The following is a 17,948-nucleotide window of genomic DNA, read 5'->3' as shown; positions in this document are numbered from 1 at the left end:
AGCAAGGCAGTAATTAAATGAAAATATGAAGCATGCACAGCTAGAGGGCTCTTAACTTCTTAACAAAACCCTCCTTGTAATTTACTGTAAATGTGGCCATAAAACTGAAGAGGACCAGGAGCAGGAGGCAGCTCCTGGTACGGCACTCAACATCTCCCAGCAGAGGCAACACAAACTAGGAGAACCTGCAACCATCTATCTTAGTTACATAATGTATTGATCTCCTGTTCAACTATAACAAATTCTACTGCCTCTGGGGCATGAACCAGCAGCAAATACCAGCAGTTACTCCAACAAGAGAATGACCTACTGACCAGGAGGGGCAAAGGGATCCATGCTGGGACTCCGCAGGTCCTGAGGCCCCATGGAATATGATGTCTGGCTGCATTTGCAGAGATCTGACTGACTTGAGGTAAATGTTGGCAGCTGGAGCTTAGTCTGAGCAACAGTGCTCCCAGGGCTGTAGATACGGTACACTGACCATTGGTGGGATAGTAGAAAGACACTGAAGGATATAGGGCTGAAACTGATGATGCCCTGCTGTCATTTCTGAGGTTTGGAAAGATTTGAGAGCAAAGACGACTGGCAGTGCTGAATGATGTTGTAGCCCCCAAATCTGGTCTCTATGCTCCCTAGAGAGAAGCTGTTAGACATCAGGGATCAGCCTGTGTAGGGGGGAAGCAAAGTGAGCCTGAAAGTCGGACTGAGGCTCCCGTGCCCAGCACTGGGCAAAGGGGCTGAGAGGGAGAGAGCCGTCACCAAGAAGTCCTGGCATGGCACCATTTCTCCTCACTTTTTTTTTTTTTTTTTTTGAGGACAATTTCCTTAAAACCCTTTAATGAAATTATGTTTTTAGTAAACATCTCCTAAGTGTCCTTTGTTGGAGTTGCTATGTATTTATTTGGTTTCGCTTGAAGGGCATCCAGGAAAATGTTCTTGGGTGCCTGAGCCCAAAAGGCCCTTGGGCTCAGCCCAGGGCAGTGCTGATGGTACTAGGCCTCATGGCGGCCTGCAGCTCCTTGCAGGGTGGAGCTTTGCTCTGTGTGATAGCAATGGGGCCTGAGGGGACAACATGGAGCTGTGTCAGGGAAGAGCTGGGGGGTCAGGGAAAGGCTCTGCCCCAGAGGTGGTGGGCATTGCACAGGCTGCCCAGGGCAGTGGACACAGCCCCAATGCCAGAGCTCAGGGAGCATTGGGCACAGCACTCTCAGCCATAGGGTTTGGATGGTGCTGTGTGGAGCACGTGGTTGGACTCAGTGATCCTTGTGGGTCCCTTCCACTGAGGATATTCTGTGATTCCATGATTTTCATGAGAGCTTGAGTTATGGTGTGCACTAAGCCCTGCTCTCTGCTGTGGAGGTGCAGAAAGGGTTTATTATGGCAGGCGCGACCCACCAGCCTGAGCCAGCTCCCAGGGCTCTAACCCTGTGATACTCAGTCTATGCCTGCTCTCAAGTAGAAGTACCCATGACACCAGGCAGAATTTGGCACTGGTGATTTTTCTAGTTGCTTTGGAAAATGAACTGTTGTGCTCGAGCAGCAAAGTGGCTGTGGTATTTCTAGGGATTTCCAGCACTGCCTGTCCACGGCCCTCAATTTGATTTCTGTGTCCTCTCTGCTGTTCTGCAGGTGAAACCAGCCAGAAAAGAATGAATGATCCCTAATGGTAGTTTTCATACGTTCTTTTGAAGTAATTCTTTTACAGCAAAGCAATAGAGCTCAAAATGCATTGAGCTTGAGAGATAATAGCATATAAAAATAACTAAAAAGTTAGTGCATTGACTGTTCAATGCTTAGATAGAAAGTAAAAAAATGAAAGTAATTCTCCTGATAGCTTGTAAGAGTGCTGATTGATGCAGCTGTCTTTTCACTGCCATTTTCAAAAGCCAGAGCTATGCTTTTTTTAGGATTACTTTGATAAACGGATGTTTTGTTAAAATCCTACTGAGCTGTTTTTTGACTGCTGCCTTATTCCTAGCTGATACCCACAGGACGGCAGGATTTGTGCTGTTGGTGCTATGAATGACAATATCCCTCACCTCTCTCACTTGCCTTTAATCATGCCCTCCTGTTCTCATCACTATGGCCCTGCCGTCCTATTTCACAAGCTTTGCTGTCACAAGGCGGTATGCCTGCTCCCACCTGAAAGCACCCGGCTTGGAAGCACCTGGAAAATGCTGGATGCTATCAGTTTCTGTTGGAGATCAGGTGCTCAGGAGCTGTAGGGTTGGGACTCTCCTGTTGTTATCATCTCAAGTAAAGAAACTTGCTGCCTAAGATGTTGGTCTGGGGCTCAAGGAGCAGTTCTTAAGTTCTAATGCTAGTGTAGAACTCCCATGTTGTGGTAGACAAGTCCTTGAATCTCTGGCATTTGAGTTTCTGTATACAACAGATAGGAAATAAGGATGGAGAAAACTACTCTCTCAGAAACTCAAGGATCAGCTTATGGCTGTTCATGAGATGCTTGGAAATTACAGACAGCAATTACAGTGGCGGAAGGGAAAATGATAGAGGATCTATTCATCCGTGGGCTTCTAACTATTGATAATGCTGTGTTTGAGGAAGGTAATTGCTCTTCAGAGGGAAACAGTCTCTAAGAAATAATTCCTGATGGCTCATGTTTTCTTGTCCTTTTTTTTTCTCTAAGGCACTGTGCACACAGCCTGTAGCTGCCAATAACCCATTCTTAGTGCAGGGTAATTTCTGTTTTAATGATCTCACAGATCTCACAGCAATGTTTCCCATCACTTGTTAGATTTATCAAGAAATATTTCATTTCCTGTGTAATAGCACAGCCGATTTTCATGAGGTTGCTGAATTACACTTACATTTTTGGAAGATGAATGAAAAATATAAAGATTGGTAAAAATTAAAACGTTACTTACAGTCATGAAGAGCCAAAGGCAATGATTCAGCCTCATTATATGGGTATGAACAATCTCTTCCTATGTTGGCTTCTGTTCCTGCATAACTGCTGATGGGTTTTACCTGATTTGCAGTGATTTCAGGAGTGAGCTTTAACCTCCCTACATAATCCAGATTAATTGGTCTGGTTTTGCATAGGCGAGAATACTGCAAATCCACAACAAAGTAACAAGATGGAGGTAGGGACCCTATACAAACCCCAGGGAAGTGGTGCTCATAGCAGCAGCATCCATGCTGAGTGGCAGTGGGCTCAGCACTAAGCAGCTGGCAGCTCTCCTCTCACTTCTTGTCCAGCACAGCTCCATTGGCTGTCCCTTTCCCTCCTTTCCCCTGCCTATCAGGGAAACAATTCTGTGTGCGTTCTGGCAGGCAGAAGCTGCCAATCAGTGTCCACAGGTGGTGTGTCTGGCCCAGCAGCAGCAGGAGCTGGGCAGTGGCTTTGGCTGGGGCTTATTTCAGTGAGATACAGAGGTGGGGGCAGACGTGTAGGACTTGACTGGGATTATGAACTGGAATAGTTTCTCCTTTGGTTCCATGTTGCCTAGCGTGATTAGAAAACCTCCACATTCAAGGCAATAACATTTCTCTGTTTGCAGCGTGATTGATTTTTTTCTTAATGTCTCTCTTCAATCAGTAGCAAAACTTCCTGAGTTTATCTTAATACCCTGCACGGAAGTATTCTATTGATCTGAATGAAACCTGGGAGATACAGCAGCAGTTCCTTACAGCCACACAGAGAGCAAACAGCCTCCATCTGCTCTCCGCTTTGTGGCTGAGCAGAGGTTGGATCCTGCAGCTCTTCCTGGGTGGCACCGTGCAGTGTGAGAGCCTGTTGGATGGATAGAGAGCACATGTGGAGAAATTTCTTCCTGAGAGAGAACCACAAGATGGCTTGGGTTGGAAGGGACCCTAACGCCCATGCAGCCCCAACCCTGCAGGGCTGCCCCCACCAGCTCAGGCTGCCCATGGCCCATCCAACCTGGCCTTGGGGCATCCACAGCTCTCTGGGCAGCAGTGCCAGGATCTCACCAACCTCTGAGTGAGAAAAGAGAATGAAACTGAAGCAGAACTCTCAGCACTGGCTCCACAAAGAACACTCACACACGTCCTCCAGGCAATGTTTTCTCTTGTTTATTTCAAGAGTCTTTGTAAGAGCTTCACGGCAACGATCCCAGTGCCATTTCCAACCATGTATGAAGGGAGCCAAACATGACTGCTCCGTTTGGTGGCAAGCTGTATATAACATACCAGTAGAGTGAGCTGAGTATGGCTTTTAGTCCTCTGTGCTCAGAGATCTTATCCTGGGAAAATCCTGAGCTGACACTGAAAATCAGCTGGGCGATAAAAGCACTCACAATTACTGGGTGTGCTGGATGTCAACCCAGAATTAAATCACTTTTAAAATGTCAATCATTTAAACAGACTTCAATCTTCAAACTTATTTCACTTGTTGTTTTGCTGGGAAGCATCATCTCAAGGAGAACAAATATTGGTACTTTCTCATCAACCAATTACAGGAATTTATGAATGCAATGAATGCAAAGGGGTAAGTGATGCCACCAGGAAACCAGCGTGGATGGGGCATTCCTTCCCCAGTTCACACAGTGACACACAGCAGTCAGCAAACACCAAACCCAGGGGAATTAATAGAAGCAAAGTTCCTCTGATGTTCATCATAACAAATAATAACAGCAGCTCAGTTACAGAGACCTATGAAGCTGTGCCCCTAGTAAAAATAAAGGAGAATTAAACAGGAATACCTTTGAGCAGATATATTCTTTTCACAGTTGAGTCCTTTTGTATTGGCTTGAAATTTGCAGCTATTACTTTTGCAAAGACTGTGCAGAAAGGTACCTCCCAATAAGCTTAAGTTTTGTGTCTGTGTAAATAAAAGGATAGCTTTTTTTTCCTGGTAAATAAACAGTATATGCATACACAACAAAATGGTCTAAGATATTTTTTGGCTGCTGAGGATTTTACCATGAAATGAGATGAATTATTGCCCACTGCCAGATGGATTTTACTTCCAGTGACTACAACTGATTCCCTAATAGAAACAATAGGAGATGACAAGCACTGAGAACACACCTGGTGTTTGAATTGCACATTGCCTGAATTATCAGCGATTATGTGTTTCTATAAGCAGTTATTTTGCATCAACTTGCTGCCTTACACATTATGAAATGTGAGAGGGTCACAGGAACATCTCATTCACATTTCTTAGATGATTTGATCCTGAAAGCACTTGGGCTGTGATGCTGCACATCTCAGAACCCACCGATGTCCTCATGCCCCACGCTTGGAGCAGGCTGGGAGCTGGCTGGCCCCTGCCTGAGCGCAGTGTGGATGCTGGCACTGAAGGGGAGCCGAGGTGTTGAAATCAGGACCTGCAGTGTACCTAATATTTTGCTCATCTTAGCCATGGAGCAGCGTGGCTGCCTTTCCAGCAGCACGCCTGGTCATCAGCTTCTCCGGGTTGGCCCTGCAGCACTCGCCTGTGGGATGGAGCGCAGTGTATGTAAGCGTGCAGCCCTCTGCCTTTCCTCTGCATCTCACACAGTTCGTCTCTGAATGACCCACATGAGCCTGTGACGCATCAGGAGCAACTTCAAGCTGTAGTGTTGTCCGTGGTTTTATGATGGAACATGATGCACGTGTGTATTGAAAGCAAAGACTGCTTTTTTTTCCTCCTGCATTACTTGGAAAATACCTCTGATTCTCTCCCTTTCTCCACACTTCCTATTCTTCTGGATACAGCAGGAGCACTGCAAGTGGGACCATCTCAGGGCTTTGGAAGTAAAAGGATCAACAGGTGGCAGTGTACATCAAGGTAGGTACATCTGCTATTTTCTTTCCCATCCTACATCACCAAGTATCCACAGCCATATAGTCTGTCGTTTCCCAAGGCAGGGTGCTTGCAGCCAGGTGATCTGTACGATCCCTTCCAACCCAAATCATTCCACGGTTGTAAGGAACAAAGCCAACATGTACAGAGGTGCAGGGTTTGCATATGGGTCATACAGTGCACATTTCATTAGTTATCCTGCGAGAGTCACATATTTGTGCCTGACTGAATTTACCACATAAGGTAACTTCTACTGTTTGATTTAAATACAATATTGAAAATGTGTGTTGGTTTGGAAAGGAACATTAGTAATCCATTGAGAGCAGAAGCCACTCTCCGTAGATCTCCCTAGCAAACAGCACTGCACTAAATATGACTTTGTTTAAATTAGTGTTGAACATTCACTGTATAAATAATTAGTATTTTTTGAGAGAAAAAGTTAGAAAAAATAAACAAAATGGTTAAGAATGATCTCACTGCAATGGGTCATTTCTGTGTACTTATCACTTCATCCCATAGGCCATCAGGTTTATACCAAGCCAATGGCCTTGGCTATACATCCACCACTCAAATATAGCCATGGGGCACAGGCACCTGTTAGTTAGAGTTTCTGCTGCCTGTACAGCTGCTCCTCAGGTAGTGGAACTGTCTCAGTGTGATGCAGCAGGAAAATGAGAGGAGTGAATATAAGGAAAGATGAACTACCCAATCCTAAGCTAACTTTTTGGCTGTCCAAAAATAGAACCCGGAAAAAAACTATTCAAGACTGTAATACAAATCCCAAGTTACCTGAAAAGAAAGTGCAGTCTAGTGCAGTGTGCTTTCATTTTCCCATTTTGCTCCTTCAGCTTCCTTCTCATTTCTTGTGCTTCAGTCTGTGTCTGGGTATTGCAGGTATCTGCTTTGTCTGCAAAGAAATACCAGGAGGAATTCTACTTGGTGCATCCAGTGCGTGTTTAGGGTTCAATTAAGAAAAGGAACAGGCTACCATGGGGAATTCTGAGTTGAACCATACACAGTACAAGAGGGGAGGAGTTAAATACTCCAGCATTGCAAGTTTTAGAAGATTCCCTAAGAAAGCTGAAGAAAGAGGAGGGAATACAAAGGACTGGTTCCAAGTCCTCCACATCCTCCTGGCTTGCAAGCTCATGCACATCAGTACTGAATGCCCAGACAGTGTTAGTCCACAGAAAAGTGGGGATATGGAGCTCAGTTTTCATAGAATCATAGAATGGCCTGGGTTGAGTCACTTCAGTGCATGGGTATACGTGCACTGCAAGAAATAGGGCCACTGGCAGAAATCAGGGCATGTGCTTTCTTTACATCCCTCTGAGGCTAAGGAGAAGCAGAAGGGAGGTTTTCAAGGATCTCAAGAGTAACAAGACATTGCATGTAAGCGCACAGAGTAGTGATCAGTTGCCCGAAGCCCTCGAGGAGCCCAGTTCTAAGAGCCAATCCATGTCCCCCTGATGTCAGCAGGACCTGCAAAGCATCCTGCAGCGCTCCTGATCAGGAGTCCAGGCTGGCGTCCAGATCAGACAAAATGCAATCAGAACCAGAAACATGTAAATCACAGAGCATGTCTGCCTTTAACTGGGCTCAGAAGAAGTGCAGGAATGGCAGAGGAGGTGTATGAGCAATTTCACATTAATTCACATTTCCCTGGCAGAAGAAGGTAGTTTGAAAACAATTTACAAACATTTAAACAAAATCCTAATTGCAGCTATAACAGTTATCTTTTAAAAACAACTTACTGAAAAAATAAAAACCCTTAATTTGCAATTTTGTTATCATAAAGATGTAGCTCTTAAGCTTTCAGAACATTAATGCATTTTAACTCATTTTTACAACTATAAACCTAAGCAATTCTGCTACAATAAAGCCCACCTGCCTCTACTTATGCAGCACTTCACACAGCAGGGTCTGCACAATGAGCAACAGTTCCAGCAATGGCAAAGGAACCACAACACGATCCTAAGGGAGGTCTGGCCTCAAAGAAAGCAGTGTGCTATATATACATGCACTTAATGAACAAGCTTGTAAATTGACACTCAAATGCAGCAGCTGAGATGGACTGCATACACAGACCCACGTAGCTTTGGGGGTCCCTGCAACTAGGGAAGCTCCTGCCAAATGAAGGCTGCTCGAATGCAGCCTCTGCCATACCAAGTATTTGTAAACTCTGTAACAAGGTAGAGAATGCAAACATCACGGAATGATTCTGGCCAGATGCATCTTCACAAAAGCTGTGACTACAACTGTCGTATAAGAGCCACATCTGATGGTCTAATGCTCTGATCCCTTCTCCTTTAGACAAAAGATACAACCACTGCCACCCTTCAGCTGGCAGTCTCAAGTGTGCAAAGTGTGCAAACCCTCAAATTAAAAGTTAATCCCCCAAAGTTAAATTCTGAAATGTTTCGTGCTCCTCTAACTTAAAAAGAAAGCAAAATGAGGGAGACCCAAACATACGCAAAACAAACTAACACGTTATCTATATGAAACTTCACAGATGTATTTTCAAACATTTCTAACATTCCTAGTCCTTTTCCATTAACTTTTTCATATTTTTTCCCCAACAATCAAATCACTAGTCATCTATATATCATAATAACTATCCAAGAGGTTTTTCAGACCATTGTGGCTTCAGCCTTAAGTGCTATTTCTTTCTGAAATCTGGAGAAGACTTTATTCCTTACAGCCTTAAAGAAGAGAGAAATTAAATAAATTATCTAGATCTTTGCAAATATCCATAATAGCTATTTGCAGGAATGCTTCTGCACCCATCCATCACGCTGAAACACACACACCCTCAGACCAGGTCTGCTTGAAGACGCTTCCTCAGCAGTTTGGACTAGCACCATTAAATATGAGTTAAAACAGTAGCAACTACCCTAGGCCAATTTATGATTTAATATAAACATTTTGGAGAAGTCAGCTTCTGGAGGATCTACGCAATCCTCTGAAGTTTTGCTCCAAAAATCTATTTTGTACAGCTTTTAGTCAGGTTTGTGGAAAACAAGTATTGCTTGGGCCTGTGGAAAATTGCAATTAAATTATTTGCAAGATCCTCTCCAACAGTATTCAACAGTATAGTGGAAGATTTATGACAACAGAGAGAGCCTACATTCATTTTAGCAGATGATTTTCATGTAAAAGTAACATCATTAATAAACAGTTTAACTTACACTTCAGTAGAAATGCAAACATTTGACACCAGACATGAATGCTGGCTTCTCTTGCATGTTTTCAGGTTATTCTGTAGGGAGGAACAGCTGTGCATGTTTCAATATGCTTCTTACGATTTATAATCTCCCGACTTTTAAGAGTTAGGTAGTGCGTGGTGTTTTCTGACAAGACTGGCTGAAAAAGAATTGTTTGTTGTCAGGGGAATTCAGTCAATTTGATTCTCTACCACTGAGGTCAACAGGATTATTCAAGTGAAGCATGGTCACCCTACGGCTGGTGTACCTGCAGTCACCTACGTGTATGTTATATACAGGCCTGGTATAAAGAATTGGCAAGACCAAGTGCAAAGTTCAGGGCCAGATCCAGACTCCAACAAACAGCGTGATACGGGTTTAGACAACCCTTAATCCTCCAAGTTTGAATCTGGAACTGACCTTGCTCAGAATGCATTCAAACTCAGAGTTCAGGTTATCTGCTGCGTAAGACGTCCGTTCTGACACCGTTGTCACCTCTCATACCATTCTTCTGAAAACACTTCAGATTCTGCATCAAAGACATCCAAGTCCCTCACAAAACCCCCCAGGGAGAATTGTGACATTGTGGTCAAGATGTTACTGCATGTTGGAGAAGACATAAAAACCCAAGAAACCAAACTGCCGAACACCCAACAAATACTGAGTCTGCTCTGAACGTAAAACTTTGATCGTTTGCAGCGTTAATTCCACCTGAAATTATCATTTTATTTTTATCAAAGAAACAAAAAGAACTTCAAAAACTCTACCTAGAGTCACTGGTTTCTGCCAAGCGGTTGTTCATGATGGCTAGAGCACCCACCCCTGCAGAGAACCCGTTCTGCCTCGTATTGATACAAACGTTCCTCGGGTAGCCATTGGCTGTCTCGTACAGCTGCTTTTGCAAAATAGCCAGAGAGACCTTGTTGGACGCCGTGAGCTCCCTCATGGAGATCATCTCTCCAGAGAGCCTCCTGCCATCTGTGTCACTGTCGTACTGTCCGTCAGCCTCCAGGGAGATTTTGTGCCGGCGCAGGCGGGCTCCTGGGGTGATGGCGTTGCGACGCCCAAGGCGGGTACTTGACTTATGGCACTTTGGGCAACATCTGCATCTGAATTTTTTCAACACCCAGTTCAAGAGTTGCTTGATTACAATTGAGATGACGTTAAAAAGAGAGTATATGCAACATACCCCCATTAATATAAAGATGAAGTTTCCGAATCTGTATAAACCCTGATTTTGGTACACAGCATTTTGGCTGCTTACCAAATCTCCAAAGCCGATGGTGCTAAAGGTGACAAAACAATAGTACAAGGAGTCGACGTAGTTCCACCCTTCCACCAATGTGTACATCGCAGAAGCACAGCATGAAAGTGTGATGGCAAAAATTCCCAGAATGAGCATCACGTGATAAACAGATGGCTTCCAGCCGATGAGGCTGCCCACCCCCGACATAGCTGAACCTCTTCGGAAGTTGGGAGGTAGGAGACCACTTCTTCGCAGCTGTCTTTCATGGCAAGCCTTCATGATGAATGCCAGGAGGGAGATAATGCGCTCCAGAAAGAGGTTGAAGAAGAGGATAGTCCCAGCACACCCAAAAAGACCGTAAACGATGAGGAATACTTTTCCAGCCACTGTTGCTGGCGTGGTCATTCCAAAACCTAAGGTGTGGAGAAAAAGGAGGAACGTTACTGCCACAGTTTTTCATGCATAAGCTCAGGAAGCATGAAACTTATCCTGTCTCACTGGGCAAAAGAGAGTCCTATCTCTGTGTCAAATAAGGTCAACATGAGATAAGTTTTATAAAGAATGAAGGAGGCACTGAAAAGCTGAACAAGGTGATTACAGCTCACAAGAGAGCAAAAACTTCCAGCAGTCATAAAAGACAGTGAATTCATTGGGTGACACCACGGCCACTGAGAGAGTGCTGTTGGGGAGGAAAGCCTTTGTGAGCCTACAGCATGCTGAGGTGAGATGAGACAAACAGGTCAGCTCCCTGCTTCCACTGTGTGAACCAGCACGAGCAGCTGGGAAAGTCCTCTATTTATGAGCTGTAAATCAGCATAATGCTATTACCATCAAAGTCTGATTACACCCCCCGGCTGAGAAGATGGAAGTCTTCAGGTTACAAAACAGAAGGAAAAAAAACTCCCAAAAGATTGAACATCATTTTGAAAATAACACCACCGTAACACTCTAACCAAATCCCAACTGAGTCCAGCCCACCTGGCATAGTCAGAGAGAAAAGGAAAAGCCTGCAGGTATTGCCCTTGTTATTGCTATTCTTCTCTGTAAAAGTACTCAGTGATTCAGTCAAAAATCATTCTGATGGGGCTCAGGTGACTGATCATACTCCATGGATAAATAACCAGGTATAATTAAAATGAATGCACTGCCCAAAATGACAAGCTGAAATCTCTTTACCTCACTGTTCCATGAAATTGCTGAGCAAGTAATACACTTAGGGAAGTAGATATCAACAGCAGACCACACCAGTGAAAGTTTGCTAAGAAAGCTGCATTTAACAGATAATGCGAACATAGTGAAATCATTAAATCTAATTTATCATTATGCACCTATAAGCAGAAAAAGAGAAATATTTCCTATGTATAGTGAGTTGAGATTGCTGCCTGAAATCCATTTAAATATTCATGAAAATGTAGAAGTGAAAAATTTGCAGAGTAGTACAAAAGAATAAAAAATGACACAGATGTAATTAGCTGCTGTTGCCTGGACCCACAGCCTCTCTGTTCATTTGTGCTGAAGATCTACCTTCCAAGTAGGCTTCCCAAAGCCTGCCCTGCCATTCCCAGACTTAATAAGGGTGGATAAGGCTTTAGTCAGCTCCTATTGTGTGGGGTGAAGCTGCTCTCTGGGTGAGCCTCGCTGCTTGCCGGAGCCCTCTGATTTGGTGATGAATATCCACTAGTGGTCTCCAGAAGAAGTCAGGAAGTCTGTGTGGCTGCCAGCAAGGAATACACAGCCAGCTCATTAGGGAGACGGCATCTGTCAGCCCATGCCTCATCAGCAAAGTGGTTAAACATGAGCTTCACTGTAAGTGCCTGACTATCATGATCAAAATAAATGGGCTGTTGCACATATGGCTAAACACGTTAATTAATTATGAATTAAAAAAAAACAGTGTCGGTTTAGGTAGAATTATAAGTGCATTGAAGTTTTTTAGTGTTGTCTGATGCTGTCAGTGCTAATGTGTATTTTTCATATGGCTTAAGTTTAAGAGATTTCTGAAGCATAATGTTACCAAAATTTTCTATGTATCTATGCAAGGTGAAAAGTCACACCTCTGTAACAAGAGTGCTAAGGTGTACAGAAAACAAGCAAAGAGCATGCCCAGGTAATGCAGTACCACCAGGTGCTCCTTCAGCAGCCAGCAGCACGCTCACGTTCCCTCCTGTAGGGCCTGTCCCTTTGGCACCACCCGGGTCATATAGTGTTACCCCTGCTGTGCTCTTCACCGCACACTTGAGCTCAGTCCCTCCTCAAGGCCCAGTATCATCCTGATACTCAGACAAAATAAATTCAGCCAGAATATCTATGCTTTGAATCTTCTATTCAAAGCACAACAGTGCTTCGATTTTTCCATGACACTGGCATATATAGCTATATATATGGCAATGATAGACATAAAGTCAATGTTGGGGTTGATTCTGTGCGTCTCAAGCAGTTATTCATCTTCTCTCATTTTAATTCTGTCACACTCCAACCTATGACTTTGGATGCACTTTGGATGGCACCCTATCCCCAGACAAATAGAATTGGTGGAGATGAGTTGATAAAAGCTCCCAGATAATGCTTATGCAGCCTCTCATGGGTAAGTAAATTAATGAGTCCCGTATTCTTACTTGCATATTAGGTTTTTTAGGCACTATTCAGCCTGCAAGGATTTTGATATATTTAAACTGATGATTAAAGCAAGAAACAATGAAACATGAACTTGCAAAGAGGAATGTGCCTGTGACATGCTTCCTGTTGGTCTTGTTTTTGAGATTAAAGAGTTTGGCAGTTTTCCAGTAAAGATACATTTACCCAGAAATGGAAGAAAGTTTTGGTCACCTGAAAACTGAACACAAGAACTGAGTAAGCAGAAAGCTTCCCATCCTCTGCCATAAGGCACTCCTGTACTATATGCAAAGGAATGAAAAAAAAAACAAAAACTAAACCAATCCAAGCCCTAAAGTTGTTGAATACAATTTTTAAAACAAATTATTTCTCTAAACAAAGAAAATATCTATAATTGGAATGCTGTTACCAGGTAGAATTAATTTCTTGAGATATAAAGACCAAGCTCTACAAGGCTGGTCACCAAGAATGTAGGTTACAGAAAGATAAACTAAAAGCAATCAGTTTTCAGATCTGCTCCATACACGCTTTATTTACTTCATGGCTTTCCCAGAGTCTTGATAAGTTGCTACTGCCCAACATGTACACTGCATCACATTCTGTATTTTAGAACTAAAATTCTGGATTAGGGATCTTGTGCTCCTTTCAACCACTTTTCACCTGCCAGCACTCCATCATTATTGCTTCTGACAGAACCGTACCTGTCTATTTCCCAGCTACCTCTCATTTATTCTGCAGCTCCTCAATACCTAATATCCAGAAACAGTTACCCTGTATACAGGGTCACAGTGCAGAGCAGATCAAACTGCTGCAGACAGAGCTCTTCTGCCACACACACAGCTTTCTCCCAAGCACTGGGACCACCTGAGTCAGCCTTTTCAGACCATAAATGAATAAGTTATTTTTCCTTAACATTCTTGACAGCCAGCTCTATCAAAATACCCCCCCTCTGGGGATCAAACAGTCCATTTTTTGAGAGCTTTACCTAATAGAGCACTCCAATAAACTCAGTGAACATAGTGTCAAGCCAGGTGACCACTGCTTCTTGTTCAACAGCTCTACTGTTGAAGTATCAGTCTGGTGCTTGAGACAATTGCTGTTCAGAAAAACCCATGCTGGCAGAATGATGGAGATGATGAATTGACCATCAAGAAGTTTCAAAAGCTGTGAGAAATCATTAAAGGCTCTGACAGTACCACTTTTCCTGTTTATACAAGGTTGTAACCAGATTTTATTGGTTATGCAAAATGCTGCTCTGCACAGCAGTACTGAGTAACTGAATCAATCCTCCTCAGTGCTTCTCTACATTCTATCCATCACCCACAAGGCCAAGACCAGGTTTTCACTCCTTTTAAAAGCAAACTCGGCTCTACGAGAATCAGCAGATTTGTCAGCCTCTGTTGGAACCCAAGCTCTCTTCACAGAAAAGGAAGTAAGATTAACAATATGATTAGTTAAAATATCTGCAAGTTTTCTGTTTTAATAGAGTCAAAAGACAACCTCAAGTGTTATCACTTTGATAGCAGTCTAAGGCACCGGAGGTGGCCCTGAGGAAGGAGAGAAGAAACATTTAGATGATGTACCAAGGGACGTGGTTTAGTGGGGAAATATTGGTGGTAGGTGGATGGTTGGACTGGATGATCTTGGAGGTCTTTTTCCAACCTTTATGATTCTATGATTCTTTGATTATAGCCTTGCTGCATGTGTACATTTACCTTCTCCTGACACTGCAGGGCTCCCAAGTGTGTTTTTCTCCACTGACATCTAGCTGAGCTTTCCAAGAAAGATTGTCAATTTCTAGTGAGTGCTCAGCACAGACATTTATCAGATCAAGTGGTATAACTTTTGTACATCTGAATGATAAATGGCCCTGACAAAGATGTGCTGGAGTCTCAGCTTCACCACCAGCAGCAGTACTATTGCTCTATCCATTTACTAGAAGTAGGTAAGCATTTTTTCTGTGTTGAACTGCATGCTGCCATTTCTATGTGCATGATGAGAACAAAAGGCATATCAAAGATTAACCCCCCAAAACCTTGCTCATTTCTGTACACAGGTAGCCCAGTAAGTACAGAAGGAGGCTGACCACCTGCTCTGGACAAGCTGCTTTGGTACAGTCAAGGATAGGAAGAAACACAAGTGTCTCTAAATCAGTTTTATGGCCATTGGCTGTGACTGGCTGCTCCTCTGTGTACTCTGTATAAGCAAATGGCTATCACTAAGCCCCCAGCATCGCCAGACGAGCAGCAGCTCCAGCACCAAAACTGCTACACAGCTCCCTTTCCTCCTGCCTGCATTTCCAAGCATGGGACATTCTCAAGATTGGTCACAGGCTTAAGGGTGGAAATCTCTGGCAAGCTTACATTTGGGTTTGCTGGTTAATCCTATCACATCACTGCAGGGTTTCTAATATGGGACAGTCTCCAAAATGAGACTATGAAGAACAAAGATCAGGGAAGGATTGGTTCCCGAAAGCCAAAAGAAAAACAAATTCAAACTACAAAGAAAGAAATGACTGACAAGCCGGCAGTTTTCTTGCCAAGTCCCTGGACTGAACAGAGATAGAGGCACTCTGCAGAACTAGCATCCTTCTTAACTTCTCTGTTAACATAGAGGTCACACATAAACACTCTTCCAATGTATCAGGTTTTATTGCTGTTAAAGCAGCACATTCTTTCTTTTGACTGCAGACTGCAGTGTCCTTGCAAATTGCCCTAATCCAGCCCAGAGCTGCTTCTCCTGGTTGGAGAAGCATCTACACCTGATGATCAGAGTCCTGTCTGGTTTGTTTTCTTTCCTTATCCTCCCAGCTGGGTGGAAAACACGTTGCTATTGTATTTTCTGAAATTGTGGTGGTGTTAATAATGGAAAATTATAGCCCATACAGTCCTGAGTTGTTTGAATAAGTTATGTTTGAATAAGTATAACTACTATGGAAAAAACACTTCCCTGCCCTAGAGGCTAATTGTCTTCATATCCTGCCTTAGCCATTGCAGCTGTATCAGAGCCTTAATCTCACTGCAGGTCCTGTGCAGAAGCATCTGTCTCAGCTTGCTGTGCCACTGAACCTCAGCAAATGCACAGAGATTTTGAGACACTATCAGAGAACACATCTCTGAATTTAGAGTAACCACTCAGAAAAATCTGCAAAGAAAAGAATGATAAACAAGACACACATTCAGACTCGGTACCCATGGACATACATGATGACAGAGCTTCTGGACTCCAGGAGCTGCCACTTCTTTCCCTCCCCTGAGATGTGCCAAATGGCTGAAGCCATGCACTGCTGTCTCTGACCTTTCCACAGCCTTCACAGAACTGATGATATAATTCCAGGTGAAGTTTCAAAAGTTGGCTTCTCTTGACATCATAATTCCTCACCCTTTAAAGATGCTTCATCTCTTATTTTCCTCCTATGTTTTTGAGAATTGTGTATCTAAGCAACACTCTAAGAGGAAAAAGCTTACACTTTGTCATTTTAAATTGTTCAAACACAAGCATTCACATCAGCTTTTGTTGTTTATTAAAACTCGCAGCTGCATTTCAGATGCCTGTGTGGACTCAAGGTTGCAGAAAAAAAAATTATTTACACCTGTAAGGAAAAAGAAAAAAAAAAAGGCATCCAGATTTTGTAATATTCCTGAGATAATATGGATATTATGAAAGAATACCTGCATGCCTACTCACAACACTGCTCCTGTCACGCTAAGAAACAGCGCTATCTGAATTTCACCAGTCGATCCCTGGGCGTGTGCCTTACTTCTCCTCACGTGAAGTCTGAGACAACAAGGTGCTGCTCCTGGGCTTCCCAAGCCTGATAGCTGGAAAGGTTTGTCCAAAGGTTACATCACTGGCTTCTCTTTTGGCTGTACAAAAGCAAAAAGCTTGCAGATATTTTTTAAAAAGGTATTTCTTGATAGCTGTCTTAGCTCTTCCGCTTTAAAAAGAGTAAACCTGTAAGGATGTACCTATAGGACATGAACAACTTAAGCCTTCTGGGCAAGATCTTTTACGCTGTCTGTCCATTTTTCTCCCACATGCTCTTAAGCCACCTTCAGCTCGGACAGCTCTTCTACTTCCTTCGAGAAGACACAGGACCTAATTTTAAGGAACTGCACTAAAAATACAGGGTAACAGCACTACCCAGACTCATCAGTTATTTCTCATTTCCTATTTCTGCATTTAACTCTTCCTTCCTTAGTAAGCATTTCCTCTGACTGCTGTTAAAGTTAATGGTGCTGAACACCTTAGCCACTTCATCATTCACTTTTCATTTTATCCAGCATTTTCCTGGTCCTGTCAGCTCTGTCAGCAACAGCTGTTGTAAAATGACAAACTGTTTTACCCCACCTTTTTTTTCTTTTACTAAACCACTGCTTTTTTCATCTATGAGCAAGGAGCATTTACTATGGATCTTTAAACAAGAGTAATAGCAGTGCCTCACCCAAGTAATCCCCTACATTAGCATCAAACCTTTCAACTTCTTATCTTATTCCTCTCCAAAGCTTTAATTACTTGAGAAGGCTGCTAATGCCTTGCTTCATCTAATGTAATTATATTTAATTTTCTTTCTGCTTTTCTTTGTTCAACTCCAGAGGGACTGCATTTGAACCTTCCACTATCTACAGTTCGGTGCAGCACCCATTGCCATCAGCAGACCCACAGAGCTCAGGAAGATGTATTACCCACAGCAATGACACCTCCAAGGAAGTGCTGACAGCACCAGGTCTGCAGCTGCATTACAAACCAATAAAAGGATTAACATGGGATTTCCTAAAGCCGTGTAGAATGGCCCACTATTGACTTCAGCTGAAGCAGGCAATTGCAGAGACATAAAATTAAACATATCTGATTTGTGTGGATTGCTATGCACTGCACCTTAGGTTAAAATATTTTTTTTTATTTAACTGCTTCTGTTCACAGAAGATTTTATTAGCACTATTGTGATTTTCATATGCTCCAGTTCTTCAGCGTAAACCTCGTTCTATGTCCTCACCTACCTCATCCCCAAATGCATTCAGGTATGTGCTTGGTGCTGATACACTACGAAAATTATTTTGATAAAGGTAAGCAAACTCCATAGTACCGTGGATAGAGGTTATGTTCCCAGTAAAAA

At 43.1% G+C, this 17,948-nt stretch overlaps 1 protein-coding gene across 1 annotated transcript in view; it reads right to left on the bottom strand.

Annotated features, from left to right (window-relative positions):
- Positions 1–3,939: 3,939 nt before the first annotated feature.
- The window catches only part of KCNK12 (potassium two pore domain channel subfamily K member 12), a 20,404-nt gene continuing 6,395 nt past the window's right edge, over positions 3,940–17,948 (bottom strand). The window contains exons 2-3 of the mRNA XM_031552673.1: positions 9,741–10,662; positions 3,940–6,677 (exon numbers count right to left, since the gene is read on the bottom strand). Coding sequence (XP_031408533.1) covers positions 6,641–6,677; positions 9,741–10,662 — 959 coding nt within the window. The 3' untranslated portion in view covers positions 3,940–6,640. The remainder of the gene's footprint in view (positions 6,678–9,740; positions 10,663–17,948) is intronic.

This window comes from Meleagris gallopavo, chromosome 2 (genome assembly GCF_000146605.3).
Source record: "Meleagris gallopavo isolate NT-WF06-2002-E0010 breed Aviagen turkey brand Nicholas breeding stock chromosome 2, Turkey_5.1, whole genome shotgun sequence".
Taxonomy (NCBI): Eukaryota; Metazoa; Chordata; class Aves; order Galliformes; family Phasianidae; genus Meleagris; species Meleagris gallopavo.
Note: the sequence above shows the minus strand (reverse complement) of the source record. Positions and strands in the feature narration are given on the sequence as shown.